This window comes from Aptenodytes patagonicus, chromosome 6, assembly GCF_965638725.1.
Source record: "Aptenodytes patagonicus chromosome 6, bAptPat1.pri.cur, whole genome shotgun sequence".
Lineage (NCBI taxonomy): Eukaryota > Metazoa > Chordata > Aves > Sphenisciformes > Spheniscidae > Aptenodytes > Aptenodytes patagonicus.
In genome coordinates this window covers 10,028,607-10,042,175 of record NC_134954.1, presented here as the reverse complement: position 1 = coordinate 10,042,175, position 13,569 = coordinate 10,028,607, and the positions used below count along the sequence as shown (strand labels likewise).

The following is a 13,569-nucleotide window of genomic DNA, read 5'->3' as shown; positions in this document are numbered from 1 at the left end:
ATCAAAATAGGAAGGTAATTTCAGGCTTCAAAAAAACCCCCCATTGTCACTAGTTCAAAGCAATCACATTTTTGGATCATGGTTTCATATGAGTTGTGATTGTCAGTTCAGTGCCTTTTATTGTTTTTCAGCTGTTGCATGCCCTCCCAATAGTCATTACAATCCATGCACGAATGCTTGTCCAGCAACCTGCATTGACCCTCTTGCATCAAAGAACTGCAGCAGACCTTGTGTAGAAGGATGTGAATGCAACAATGGTTTTGTCATCAGCGGGGGACAGTGTGTGTCCATGAGCAATTGCGGCTGCCTTCAGAATGGCAAATATTATGAGGTTTGTTCTGACACATAGTTCAGGGGCTTATTTCATGGTTCATCATTACCATTAACCCTTTTAATTTGTCTGTATTTTGTTGCCTCTAACAGAAAGGAGAAGCTTTTTGGCAAACAGACTGTGCAGGCCAATGTATTTGTGCTGGAAATGGGACTGTAGTTTGCAATTCAGACACATGTGAAGTAAGCGAAGTTTGCAAGGTGCAGAATGGACTCCTGGGATGTTATCCATTGAATCCCAGCACCTGCCACATTTTTGGGGATCCACATTATATAACCTTTGATGGGAGACTGTACCATTTCCAAGGAGACTGCAATTATACTGTCGTTGAGACATGCACAAATTCTTCTGAAAGGTTTTCAGTGACAACCAGAAATGAACATAGAGGAAACCCAAACTGGACAGCCTTGAACTCAGTTGCTGTCACACTGAAAAATCTTCATATTGTTTTGAAGAAAAATAAAGAGATCTATGTAAGTGTTCTACTTTAAGCATAAACAATCCATCACATCTATTCACTTTACATTTCTGTCCAAAAGAACTGAATCAGGCTTCTCTGCTTTATTCACCTCCAAGACTGCACATGCTAAAAGTCACAGAAATGTTTGTTGGGGTTTTTTGGGTTTGGTTTGTTTTTTTTTTTTTTTTTTTTTTTTTGTTTCAAAAAAGGCATAAATCAGCATAGCTTCCTTCTGTCCATTCAAATCTTTTCTAAATGAGGTTGTAGGAAAAAAACAGCTTCATCCATAGCTTCATCTATAATAGAAAGCTTTTGCTGAAATAAATCTCAGTCTGAATTTTATAGATCTGGTCTTTAAAATAGAAATAGTATTTTTGCTATACACTCTCAGACTCATACATACCAGAGCTAGCTTTAAACTAGCTATTCCAACTATTGCTATGTGTGTAGTTGTGACAGCACAGAGCTCAACTTGTCCTACAAAGCACTATTCAAGATGTGGGATAAGTATACAGCCCTCTAGCCTCTGCTAAGCTTCAAAGTTCTGTGTCTACATTGTTCATTAGAATAAGGCTGACTTGGGGAAGAAAGCTACAGTACTGTGTAGATCTTCCCTTTGTTCCCGGGAACTTTATTGACTTACCTGGTTGTGTGGGTTTTGTTTTCTTTAGGTGAATGGAGTTCAGGTTTATCTTCCCGTGGATTGGAACCATGGAGCCAGAATAACTATGAAAGGACACTATATGGTCATTGATACCTCTATAGGGATCCAGGTTAAGTTTGATGGTGACCAGGAGCTTTTCATTCTGGCTGATGAAAGTCTCAAAGGACAGCTGTGTGGTCTGTGTGGGACATTCAATGACAACCAACTGGATGATTTTCTAAAACCAGATAAAGTCCTAGAACAGGATCCAAATAAATTTGGTGACAGCTGGCTAGTGAAGGAGGACAACAGGACGTAAGTATCTGATAATACTTTAGGAAACAGCAAAATGCCTGAAACATAAATCATCTAGTTATAGGATTAACATACATTACTTACATTCCGTAGTAGTCCTTCTTTGACATTACTTGTTTGCTAGTGTTTTCAGCTTTGAATAACTTCACTTTTCAATAGAAAGCATTGAAATTTTAAAACCACCCTTCAGAGGTTTTCCACATGAACTGTGTAGATTTCATTTGAAATCGGGCACATTTTTGCATATAACTTGATTTTTTTCTTACTTTATTCTAAAATATCTCCTTTATATGATCTTACTATAAGAAGTCTAAATATATCTCTCCAATTCAGCTCCTAAGATAACTCCACATTGATTAACATAGGCATGGGGCATTTATCTGTCTATTAATGCTTTCACATACAAATTACTGCTCTTACTATATGCAATAGTGAATTGAAATTATCTTGCTTGTGTTAGATAGCTGATTTGTTGGTTCCTTCTGGACTTCATTCTATGGATAGACAGTCATACACCAACAATTCACAATTATATTCTTAATGGGGAATTATGAGTCAAAGTGTAATATTTCTCACTTTTGGGTTTGACACACTAAAGACAACTATACACAGCAAACCCACGCAATTTGGCATAGGGTTCTATTACTGTTGAGGTATGCCTTGCAGGATAGAACAAAATAGAAAGATTTATTACATAACCATGCTGCTGTGTATTTTTGATGCAGGTGTAATCCAGTTGCAGTTGTACCACCCGCTTGTGACACAGCGAAAGAGAAAGAATATGAAGAACTCTGCAAAATTATTTTGAAAAATAGTGGGCCTTTTCAGGTCTGCCATTGGCACATTCCCCCACAGCTGTACTTCGAGAGCTGTGTCTATGACCTGTGTGCCACAGAGGGGAATTCTGATCAGTTTTGTAAGATTTTAGAGGCATACGCTGCTGCCTGTGAACTTGGAGGTGTAAATCTGGGTGAATGGAGGAAAGATACCATCTGCGGTAAGTCATTAGGTCATTTAGCAAATAGCCATCCAATTAAATCCTCATGCTACAAATATAAATTCAAATGTATAAGAAGTTGAACAGAATTTCGGAAAAGGGGATTCAAGGAGACACGGGAAGCTTTCAAGTGCTTAGCACCTCTGGAAATGGGGCTTCTAATCTAAGCTTCTAATGGGCTTCCAGTATTCACTTTAGAACTTGATGTTTGAACACTTTTGACCTAAGACTACTGTTGAGAATTGGGTCATGAAAGACAACATACACTGTCAGTTAAGGGCTCAGCCAGGGACAATTGAGCACTTGTCTAACAAACCACCACTTTGGCTTTAATAAAATATTTTATCTTTTTGAGAAGTATTAATACATCACTTACCCAACCTGTCTACAGCTCCAGGTTTTCACCAAGCATGTGACATAAATTCAGAGGTATGTAAACCAGGGCTTTAAAATTAATAAAGGAGAATCCTGCAGCTTGAGGTCCATTCAGCCTTCCAGTCATAACACTATTAGGCCCTTATTATCTAGGTAGACTAGTTAACATAGAGGTAAGGCTAGAGATAAGAAACTGCTTCTTCTAGAACTACCAGAGGTGATTACCAAAGCCAGCAGAAATGGCAGCCTAAGTATGAGGCTATGACATGCAAAAGGCATTCCATAATCTCTTTCCAGTTCTGAGACAATACTTCTCATCCCAGATTATAAGCAGTAAAAAGAAATGTCAGACCATTCTCATTACAATGTCTAGATTTCCACCTAAGCAGGACTTTGAGAGCCAGCTGAATACTACTGTGTCAAATAGGACAGCTTTGAGCAATTTGCAATGACCAAGGATTATGACTGTAGCACAGTGTAAAAATACAGGATATTAGTGCATTATGATGACAACTGAGGAAGGGACTTGTAAAATAACACACATTCTCAGGCACTTAAAATTTCATATTTTATAGTCAATTTTTCAGTACTGGTCACTTCTACTCATTCCCATTATGACGTCTTCAAATTTTTCATGAACACGGGTGCATGAGACCTAGAAGGGCATTATCAGAACAGAGAGAAGATTCCAAACCTCATTGTGGAAATTCTGTTTTTCTTTCTGCACCATATACAGCTGCATCAACAGTCTGCAATATGTCCTGCACATTTGATGTCGACTTCTGTGAGTGGAAACAGGCAACCAGTGACAACTTAGACTGGATAAGGCACAAGGGGCCGACACCCACACCGAATACCGGCCCTTCCCATGACCACACAACTGGAGGTGGGAACAGCAAACAGTATCTGGCTGTGCTTCTCTTGGGAGAGGGCAAGGACCCTCTTCCAACAGCAAATCCAGGCCATGTGTTTCCTAGGCTCAATCCAGAGCCTTCTGCAGCCATCAGGAATCTGTTGTGGGATGGATGAACAATGCAGGACATTGACGAGCGTGTGACCTGTTAGCATAAGTTCCTGAAAGAGGCTTCAGGAAAGGTTGAGACTGGATCACTGTGGCACTCAGCCTTTCCTTTAGAAGTCTTTCCTTTCCCTAAGTAGGAGACCAGTATAATCTGCTGGAAATCCATTTGGGGAATGAAAGTTTAATGCAGGTGCTGGGTGAAGAAATGTACTGTACACAATCTGTAAATGAGTGACTTTGTCTTGTCCTGGCCCATTAATGTGAAAAATTGTCACTCTGCTGTTTCCAGAGGGCTATTATATCTACCTGCAAGGAAATAAGCAAGAGCAAAGTGAGGTAGCCCGCTTGGTCAGCCCAGTGTGCCGTTCAGAAGGACCACACTGCTTCCGCTTCTGGTATCACATGTACGGAGTGGCTGAAATGATGGCCCTGCGCGTGTATGTAGTTCACAATGAAACATCAACACTGGAATGGAAAGATGCTGGAAGCAAAGGGGACAAATGGAACTTGGGAGAGGTCACGGTGCACAGCACAGGAAACATGCAGGTAAGAGCACAGGCTTTCAATGCCACCTGAGGTGAACTGTGCTTTGTAATGGCACTTCACATATGTGGTTGGAGCTAATGCTGGGAACTACCCCTTCCCTTAGATTGTCCTGGAGGGCATGACAGGTGAAGATTTCCATAGCGACGTAGCATTGGATGATCTGTCCATTGAAAAGGGATCCTGCACAGGTACAAGGCTTGGCTTGGGGAAGGGCAGCTTGGGGAATGTTATGCTTCTTGTGGCAGTCAATGTAGTTTCTGTCTTGAAGAAGAGCTGGTCAAGGAGGATTGATTTGCTTGTACCATTGTCTCTTTAGCAGACTGTGTGACTCAGACACCACCAAGCACCATCATCACCACAACTTCAGGAGTGGAAACCACGTCAGCACCCATTCCGGGCTCAGGTGAGTAGAGTAGACCATTCATGGGGCCGCAGTCCTTTATGCAGGGTTGGCTGGGGAGCACAGGCAGCAGGAGGTGCTTAACTGAATGTTTCCTCTGGTCTTTCCACTGTCAGAGACCTGTGTGGTGGAAGGAGACCCTCACTACCACACGTTCGACAAGCAGCTGCACCACTTCATGGGTACCTGCACCTACACCCTCTCCAAGCTGTGTGAGAGCAACAGCTCGCTGCCCTACTTCAACGTGGAAGCGGCCAATGAGCACAGGGGAGCCAGCACTCGCGTGTCCTATGTCCGATACGTGGATGTCGATGTGGCTGGCCAGCGGATAAGACTGGGGAAGGGTGGAGTGGTGACGGTAAGCACAAGGGGGAGAGGTGGTGGGGCTGTGTGAATGGAGAGAGCTGTGCCAAATGCGTTGCTCCAACCCTGTCTTGGTTTCTGTCCTTCCAGGTCAACGGAGTAGCAGAGGTCCTGCCCTGCACCCCATCCATGGGCGTGCAGGTCTCATCCAGCGGGTTCTACACTGTGGTGACAACAGACTTTGGCTTGAGAGTGAAGTTTGATGGGAACCATCGGGTGGAGGTGACGCTTCTGAGCACCTTTGGGCAGAAGGTTTGTGGCATGTGTGGGAACTACAACGGGATGGCAGCAGATGACTTCCTGAACCCTGAAGGCGTGCTGGAGCCAGACTCCACCAGCCTGGGCAACAGCTGGCAGGTGTCCAATGACAGCAGGTGTGTGTGGCCCCCCAGCAGGTCTGGGGACGTGTCGGGCAAAGGGAGGGGGAGGCACCAGGAGAAGCCCACAGATGACCCAGGGGCCCTTTTCCCTGTCTTTCCATAGCTGCTCAGCCGGACCACTCCCCACCCCAGCCTGCAATGAGACAGACAAGCAAGTCATTGCCAGCAGCCACTTCTGCGGGCTCCTCACTGACACCAGTGGCCCGTTTCAGATATGCTACACTGTGCTGAGTCCCAGCAGTTACTTTGATACCTGTTTTTATGACCTGTGTGAGCTGGGGCTGGACCGCGAGGCCCTGTGCAAGAGCTTGCAGTCCTACGCAGATGCCTGCCAGTCACTTGGTGTCGAGATACCTGTGTGGAGGAACGCAACCTCCTGCCGTAAGTCCACACACAGTACCACGGATCGTTACTCTCAGGAAAACGCAGCATAGAAATGAAAGAGTGGGGTGGGGAATAAGAAATATTTTTATTATGTGCCATGGGGATTTACAGGTAGTTGTCAGTATTAGAGGCACCATTTTCTATTTCGTTTGATCAGGTATGACTTAGAATACCCATGGAGCCAAGCAGACCACAGAGAAAATATAGACTTAATTTTTCAAAGGGAAAAATACAGCACAAAGAAGTGTTATGTTCTCCATGTAATGGCCATGTCTTCTCTCTCGGCAGCCATCACCTGTCCAGCCAACAGTCACTACGAGCCCTGTGCTGCAGCCTGCCCTGCCACCTGTGTTGACCCAATGTCTCCTGTTACCTGCAGCCTGCCGTGCGTGGAGGGCTGTGTGTGCGACAGCGGGTACCTGCTCTACAATGACCGATGTGTGCCCAGCCAGCAGTGCGGGTGCTGGCACAATGGGCAGCACTACCCCGTGGGCTCGGAGTTCTGGACGGACAACACCTGCTCCTCAAAGTGCACGTGTCCCGCGCGGGGAAGCAAAGTCCAGTGCTCCAATGCCTCATGCCCTACGGGCCAGTACTGCGGGGTGCAGGATGGGAAACCTGAGTGCCTCAAACAATCCTATGGCATCTGCCACGTCCATAGCGACCCTCACTACAACACCTTTGACAAGGTGACGCACAGCTTCATGGGCAACTGCACCTACACCCTGGCCAAAGTGTGCTCCAACACCACCTCCCTGCCCTACTTCAACGTTGAGGCCAAGAACGAGCATCGTGGGAACACCAGAGTGTCCTATGTGCGCGAAGTCCTGGTTGAGGTGTACGGAGAGCGCATTGCCATTGTCAAGAAGGAGAAGAGCCAAGTGCTGGTAGGCAGTGGGGCTGGCACGAGCGTGGCGCGGCTGCAAGGCAGGGCTGGCTTTACTTGGCAGGGCCTGGCATGTACAACGACATCTCCATTGTCCCAGGCCCGGGTGGGTTCCCCTGAAGCCACTGGGTTGCTTTGTTTTTCCTTCCCGGAGGGGTTGGAGGAGGAAGAGGCAAACGGGGAATGTGGCCCATGTTGAACAGAGGCCCCTGCAGAGCGTAGAACACAGACATGGCTCTGCAAACCACAGGGGCGTCTGGGTGTGAGAGCATCATGGGCACCGGTTTGCCGTGCCTGGCCTGGCAGCTGTTTTCCCTGGGGCAGGAGACCCCAGGGAGGCCAGGGACAAGGCCAGGGCCCATTGCAGTGTGTCTGCCCTAGGTGAACAATGTGCGCCAGACGTTGCCGGTGAGCGCAGCGGGAGGTGCCATCACGGTGAGCAGGAGCGGCCGCTACATCGTCCTGGAGACAGACTTCAACCTCAGAGTGTCCTACGACACTGACCACTCGGTGGAGGTGAAGGTGCCCACCACCTACTTCAACCTGACCTGTGGCATGTGCGGGAACTTCAACAACCGGAGAGAGGACGATTACATGATGCCCAACGGGCAGCAAGCCGCAGACTCCAATGCGCTGGGGGAGAGCTGGCAGGTCCCAGACAATGACTCCTCTTGCGGTGTCCCCATCCCCTCCCCACCCTGCAGTGCAGAAGAGGAGAAGGTCTACCGATCAGACCATTTCTGTGGCATGCTGACTGCCAGGCCTGGTGCTTTTGAGAGGTGCCACACCGTGATCAACCCCCAGAACTACTTTGAGACCTGCTTGTATGACCTTTGTACCCTGAATGGTGGACAGGAGGTCCTGTGTGCTAGTCTGGAGGCCTACGCCGATGCATGCCAGGCAGCTGGCGTGACTCTTCTTCCCTGGAGGAATGCCACCTTCTGCCGTGAGTACCTGCCTTGCAGTTGCCAGAAGGGAAATGTGCTGCTCCCCATGCCCAGAACCTCTGGCCAAAGCAAGGCTTTGGTCTTCCCCTTCCCAGATGGTCGCCCTTCCTTGAAGGCTTGCTGGTCCTAATTGTCCCCTTCTCATTGCAGCCCTCCTGTGCCCTGCCAACAGCTACTACGACCCTTGCATGACCGGCTGTCCTGCCACCTGTGTTGACCAACAAGCCCCGCAGAACTGCTCCAAACCCTGCATGGAGGGCTGTGCATGTACCTCTGGCTTCCTCCTCAGCGGAGACACCTGTGTGCCCAAGGCCCACTGTGGCTGCCTCTTTGAGGGCAACTACTACAGCGTGAGTGAAAACCCTGCCCTGTCTTACACCCCTCCCAGGGTACTCCCTTGCCTCTACTTTCCTGCCTGGTACGCTGACGCTCAGTGTTTCTCTGCCTGCAGGAAGGCGAGTACTCTGTTAGCGAGAACTGCACTCGCCAGTGCCGGTGTGATGCCAATGGCCAGATGGTTTGCTCTCCATTGTCCTGTGGTGAGGATGAGGTCTGCAAGATCCAGAACGGCCAGAGGGGCTGTTACACAGCCAGCACTGCTCTCTGCCACATCTACGGCGATCCGCATTACAGCACCTTCGATGGGAAACTTCACCACTTCCAGGGCTCCTGCAACTACACGGTGGTGACAGGCTGTGGCAACTCCTCCGTTGGGTTCAGTGTCACCACCCGCAATGAACATCGCGGCAGCTGGAGCTGGACAGCTCTGAACTCTGTGGCACTGTCCATGGAAGGCCTCCACATTGCACTGCGCAAGAACAAGGCAGTCTACGTAAGCCCCTCATTTTTACACCTGGGAACAACAGATGCCCTAGGCACCATTAAGTAACACTCTGTCCCCAAGAAGAGTTTGATATTCCCCGAGCCTGCTGGCGTGCTCACAGAAGAACACGGCAAGGCTCTGAGCGGGGCAGATATGGCTGCTCATACAGCAATGGATTTTCGGCTTGTTTTCCTGAGCTTTCGGTGTGCCTTGTGTAGAGTCGCTGCTGTTCTCGTAGGCCTGGGCAGAGTTTCTCATGCCATCAGTGCTTCTGACTCACCGGGCTCTGGCACCATCACAGTGAAGAACAGTGACCTCTCAGCGGAGGGCATCTCTTTATGCTTCTGTCTCCCTCTTTCCCCCTTATTCAGATCAATGGTGCTCTGGCCTCCCTGCCTGCTTCTCCTGCCCCCGGTGTGATAATTTCCATGAGTGGCTCCTACATGCGGGTTTCTACCAAGTTGGGCCTGCAGCTGCAGTTCAATGGGGACCATGAGCTCCTAGTGAACGTGTCTGAGAAGCACAAGGGCAAGCTGTGTGGGCTGTGTGGGACGTACACTGGGAGCCAGCAGGATGACTTCATGCGACCTGATGGGGTTGTCGTGCCCAACTTCAATGAGTTTGGAGCCAGCTGGATGGTGCCGGATGCTGAGTGGCCGTGAGTCCTTGTTCCGTTGCATAGATGACAGACAAAAGGGATTGTGGGAGAGGGGAGCTGTAAGGGGCACAAGGAGGGAGGGTTGGTAATAGCAGGCATGGGGCAAGGGAGGGGAGGCAAGCAGTTGTGGGAAAGTATGTGGGAGCACGTAGAGGCTCCACAGTGGCAGACGTATCATCCTTGCGTCTCACCTCTCTGCTCCACCCACCAGTGGGATGTCTTGTCTGCAGCTGGGTGCCAGATGTGTGGCTGTTCCCTTTTCCCCTCAAGGCTGGCTTGCTTGTGGCAGTGTGCAGGCCCCTCCATGCGGTCAGGGTGCACGGTGTTCTCTCCCCATAGGCGCTCTGCTCTGGCGTCCTTGGTGACCTCTGTGCAGGACCCTGCCATCGCACTCCACACACTGCATCTCACTGTTCCTGACCCCAGAGAGAGTGGGCTGGGGCCTTGGCATGATGCTTTTCCCAAGCTGTTACAATTGCAACTGCCTCAGCCTTTTGTTTCTGTCCACCTGATGCCACGGAGGGAATGGTGACTGTGGGCCATGTTGCCCACCCTTGCAAGTGACAGCCATGGGTGCCTTGTCTTAGCAAGGGATCTGGGCTCCAGAGGCTGAGGTTTTGGCTGGGGAGGAGGTCAGGAGACGGTGTGGCTGGGGTCCACAGGCTGCTGTGAGCTCAAGGCTGTCTGTCTGCTTTGTAGGTGTGACCCAGCCATCAGACCACCTGCGTCCTGCTCCTCCGAGGAGGAGGAGGCAGCTAACAAGCAGTGTTCAATCCTCACGCAACTTGGTGGCCCATTCCAGCTATGCCATGCAGTTCTGTCACCTGAGACGTACTTTGAGAGCTGTGTCTATGACCAGTGTGCCACAGGTGGCAGCACGGAGCAGCTCTGCAATGACCTGGGGGCCTATGCCGCAGCCTGTGCTGAGGCAGGCATTGCTCTGGGAGACTGGAGTGCTGGCACTGTCTGTGGTAAGTGTTCTGTTGATCTCCTTTGTGGCCCAGATTCAAGGAACGGGGCAGCTGTGGTGGAGGCTTTTCCACTCTGGTGGGCCAGCCCCTGGGTGAAGACACTCTTTGTGACAGGGATACTGTGGAATCCCTGTCCTGCGCTCTTTTTGCCATAGTGTGGGGGTGTTTGGGAAGAGTGCAACATCCCCATTCGGGAACAAATCCCCATTATGAAACACATCTTCTCCACATCTGCTTCACTGTACATCAAGCAGCTCCTACACACTCAGCCCCCTTGCCAGACATCCCAACACGGCCTTCACATACAACGACATCATCAGCACCTGGGACAAGCACAGATACTGTTGTCTCCCATCCATGTTTTTTACTGGCTGTGCTAGGCATTCAGCTCGTGCACTTCCACTTGGCTGGCCATCCTCACCTGGCGATGAGCATGCCAGGAATGTAGGTGTGCCCTGTGGGACATGGGGAAAAGGTGGTCCCACCCTCACTCTAGAAACTCTGCTTTCCTTTTTGCACTATATCCATCTCCCGCAGGTAACTGCAGTTTCGCCTGCACATTTGAGAACGACTTCTGTGAGTGGGTCCTGGCAGATTACAGCAGCATTGACTGGATAAGGAACAAGGGTCCAACACCCACGCAAAATACCGGTCCCTCCTCTGACCACACGACAGGAGGTAGGAACAGCAATCAGTACGCAGCGGTCCTTCAGGCAGAGGGGTGTCCCTGGGAAGACAAACCTCTTCTAACAGCAAACACAGGCCACATGTTTCGTGGCCTTGATCCAGAGCCATTTGTGGCAGTCTCCCCCAGAGCCAGAGCCTTCCTTTGGGAAGATTTCCAGCCCTGGGAATCAGTCTGTGGTGCCTGCAGGGCAGGCAAGGACCTGCCATGCAAGGGGGAAAGTAATGCAAAGCTTGATGACCCAGCTGTCTCAGGGGAACAGGAACCTGTCTCTCTTTTAGGCGACACTGGCTTCTCCAGAAGCCAATGATGACTGGGCCCTAAAGCTGCAGAGCCACGCAAGGATTGTGGCGATGCTTTGAGGTGGTGCCGTTGCCCAGGCCGAGCCACACAGCTGCCATGGCCCAGAGACCATGGTTCATAGGTGGACTCAGCACTGGGGAGTGTTGTAGCTAGCAAAGGGCCCGTGTTTGCTCTCCCCTCCTTTTGCCTGCCTTGAAGTGCAGCAGGGGTGCTCCCAGGACTGTGTTTGGGTTGCCCCTGGCTGCTTTGTCTAGATTTGACATGCATGTGACAGTGTGGTGCATGTTTTGTTTCAGACGGCTACTACATCTACTTGCAAGGGAGCAATGCCCCCCCCGGCCTTGTGGCTCATCTGCTCAGTCCGGTGTGCAGTTTGGAAGGACCGCACTGCTTCCGCTTCTGGTACCACATGTACGGAGTGGCTGAAACAATGGCCCTGCGGGTGTACGTGGATAAGGGTGAAGGCCTAGTGCTGGTCTGGAGCAGCACTGGGAACCACGGGGACAAATGGAACTTGGGAGAGATCACGGTGCACGGCACAGGAGACATGCAGGTAAGGGCACAGGCTCTTGCTGTCATCTGAGATGAGCCATGCTTTCTAATGGCACTTCACACGTGCGGCCGGAGCTAATGTTGGGAACCGTCCCTTCCCTTAGATTGTCCTGGAGGGAGAATGGGGTGAAGATGTCCGGAGTGACGTAGCATTGGATGATCTGTCCATTGAAAAGGGATCCTGCACAGGTACAGGGCTTGGCTTGGGGAAGGGCAGCTTGAGAGATGTCACGGACTGAGGTGGCAGGCTGTGCTGGAGGCAGGAAAACAGGTTGTCTTTGCAGTGCCCTGTGGGGCAGCGATGCAGCCTGTGCCCAAGCAGGCTTTCTGCTGGGAGACTGGAGCACTGACGCTGCCAGCAGTCACTATTTACTTCATGTAGTACAATGCCCACAGCCAAGACATTGAGCATAGGTACTGAAGTGCCTAATCTGCTTTTGTCACCCAGCTGTGCTGGTGGAAGAGCCCTTGAGTGGCAGGGCTCTTTCTGAGATGACATTCTGCGATCCCTGCCCTGGGCCGCGCTGGTCATGGTGTTGGGTGTTTGGGAAGGGTGGGACAGCTGCCTGGACAAAATCTCCTCGGTTGGAGCACATCTCCTCCAACTGTCTCTTGTGCTAGGTCCATCAACACCAAAACCCACGATCCCCTCGCCAGGCACGACAACACGGCCTCCACGCACGCCATCACCACCAACACCCACACCAAGCTCAGGTACTCTCATGCTCCCTCCTCATCTTCTACCGCTTTTTGAAACTATTCATTTCACTTCCTCCAAGGCCCACGACCATGGGATGGAGCGTCTGTAGTGAAGGGGCTGCGCGTCTCCTTCTATCTCCCAGCAATGCTGGTGGGAGAGCGCTTGAGTGCTGCAGTTTTTGCTGAGGAGTCACTGTGCAATCCCTGCCCTGGGCCTCTCTGGTCACAGTGTTGGGTGTTTGGGAAGGGTGGGACAGCTGCCTGGACAAAATCTCCTCTGTTGGTGCAGATCTCCTCCAACTGTCTCTTGTGCTAGGTCCATCAACACCAAAACCCACGATCCCCTCGCCAGTCACGACAACACGGCCTCCACGCACGCCATCACCACCAACACCCACACCGAGCTCAGGTACTCTCATGCTCCCTCCTCATCTTCTACCGCTTTTTGAAACTGTTCATTTCACTTCCTCCAAGGCCCACGACCATGGGATGGAGTGTCTGTAGTGAAGGGGCTGCGCGTCTCCTTCTATCTCCCAGCAATGCTGGTGGGAGAGCGCTTGAGTGCTGCAGTTTTTGCTGAGGAGTCACTGTGCAATCCCTGCCCTGGGCCTCTCTGGTCACGGTGTTGGGTGTTTGGGAAGGGTGGGACAGCTGCCTGGACAAAATCTCCTCGGTTGGTGCAGATCTCCTCCAACTGTCTCTTGTGCTAGGTCCATCAACACCAAAACCCACGATCCCCTCGCCAGGCACGACAACACGGCCTCCACGCACGCCATCACCACCAACACCCACACCAAGCTCAGGTACTCTCATGCTCCCTCCTCATCTTC

The 13,569-nt window shown here is 50.6% G+C and overlaps 1 protein-coding gene across 1 annotated transcript in view; it reads left to right on the top strand.

Moving 5' to 3' along the window:
• Window positions 1-13,569, top strand: part of LOC143162601 (IgGFc-binding protein-like) — a 52,744-nt gene that overhangs the window by 13,208 nt on the left and 25,967 nt on the right. The window contains exons 8-30 of the mRNA XM_076343285.1: window positions 132-331; window positions 424-804; window positions 1,463-1,749; window positions 2,475-2,746; window positions 4,432-4,688; window positions 4,792-4,876; window positions 5,005-5,091; window positions 5,205-5,446; window positions 5,542-5,825; window positions 5,935-6,212; window positions 6,504-7,102; window positions 7,483-8,047; window positions 8,199-8,398; window positions 8,500-8,880; window positions 9,243-9,529; window positions 10,229-10,500; window positions 11,038-11,178; window positions 11,785-12,041; window positions 12,145-12,229; window positions 12,489-12,573; window positions 12,662-12,754; window positions 13,056-13,148; window positions 13,450-13,542. Of these exons, the coding sequence (XP_076199400.1) occupies window positions 132-331; window positions 424-804; window positions 1,463-1,749; window positions 2,475-2,746; window positions 4,432-4,688; window positions 4,792-4,876; window positions 5,005-5,091; window positions 5,205-5,446; window positions 5,542-5,825; window positions 5,935-6,212; window positions 6,504-7,102; window positions 7,483-8,047; window positions 8,199-8,398; window positions 8,500-8,880; window positions 9,243-9,529; window positions 10,229-10,500; window positions 11,038-11,178; window positions 11,785-12,041; window positions 12,145-12,229; window positions 12,489-12,573; window positions 12,662-12,754; window positions 13,056-13,148; window positions 13,450-13,542 (5,524 nt within the window). The remainder of the gene's footprint in view (window positions 1-131; window positions 332-423; window positions 805-1,462; window positions 1,750-2,474; window positions 2,747-4,431; window positions 4,689-4,791; window positions 4,877-5,004; window positions 5,092-5,204; window positions 5,447-5,541; window positions 5,826-5,934; window positions 6,213-6,503; window positions 7,103-7,482; window positions 8,048-8,198; window positions 8,399-8,499; window positions 8,881-9,242; window positions 9,530-10,228; window positions 10,501-11,037; window positions 11,179-11,784; window positions 12,042-12,144; window positions 12,230-12,488; window positions 12,574-12,661; window positions 12,755-13,055; window positions 13,149-13,449; window positions 13,543-13,569) is intronic.